Source organism: Buceros rhinoceros, unplaced genomic scaffold, assembly GCF_000710305.1.
Source record: "Buceros rhinoceros silvestris isolate BGI_N320 unplaced genomic scaffold, ASM71030v1 scaffold30958, whole genome shotgun sequence".
In the NCBI taxonomy this organism is placed as follows: Eukaryota; Metazoa; Chordata; class Aves; order Bucerotiformes; family Bucerotidae; genus Buceros; species Buceros rhinoceros.
In genome coordinates this window covers 2,383-3,095 of record NW_010427910.1, presented here as the reverse complement: position 1 = coordinate 3,095, position 713 = coordinate 2,383, and the positions used below count along the sequence as shown (strand labels likewise).

The window sequence follows — 713 nt, the reverse complement described above, 5'->3', positions numbered from 1 at the left end:
GGTGGGGGAGCATCAAGGAGCGTTTTCACCCCCCATGGAGCAACCGGTGTCAGGGGGATCCTGCCGGTGCCTCAGCCCTTGGGGGACAGTTTGATGGTGGAGAGGAGAACGCAGAAGTAGGGGAAGACCCTCTCCCCACTGAAGGAGGCCCCAGGGAAGGTGAAGATGTGTTGGCGAGTGCCGACAGCATAGAAGGAGACCTGTCCCACCTCGTAGTTCAGGTAGACCCCGATCTTCCCGTTGAGGAGTGGGACAGAGGTGTTGGAAGGAGCTGTGAGGGCCACGCAGAGCTCGTCATACTTCTGCAAGCCCCAAATCTCAGTGTTGGGCTTGAAGAGGACATGGCCCTTCCTCCGAACTGACTCACGGGCCACACCAACAGCCCAGAAGCGCCCGTTGGCCTCCACCTCCCAGTAGTGACGGCCCGAGGTGAAGCCCTCGCTGCCCAGCCTGCACGGATCCGTGTCAAACTGGCCAGGCCCTGCAGGCCACCGGTGTCCAGGTCTGCCCCAGGTGGCCTCTTTGAGGTCCTCGGAGAGAATCACCTCGGGACCTGCTGTGGCTGGGTCCAGAGTCACATCCACTGGAGAGCAAAAGAGAGGAGGAATGAGAAGCCAAACTTGAGCGTGGAGGACACACACCCCAAAAATCCCCTTCACTGGTTTCTTCTCAAGGAGAAAAGGAGACGAGTGGTGAGGCTGGAGGTGAAAGAG

General features: G+C 59.7%; 1 protein-coding gene across 1 annotated transcript in view; it reads right to left on the bottom strand.

The window, feature by feature from the left end:
• Positions 1-71: 71 nt before the first annotated feature.
• The window catches only part of LOC104498688 (tripartite motif-containing protein 7-like), a 1,196-nt gene continuing 554 nt past the window's right edge, over positions 72-713 (bottom strand). Inside the window, exon 2 of the mRNA XM_010142097.1 lies at positions 72-583. Within this exon, the coding sequence (XP_010140399.1) occupies positions 72-583 (512 nt within the window). The remainder of the gene's footprint in view (positions 584-713) is intronic.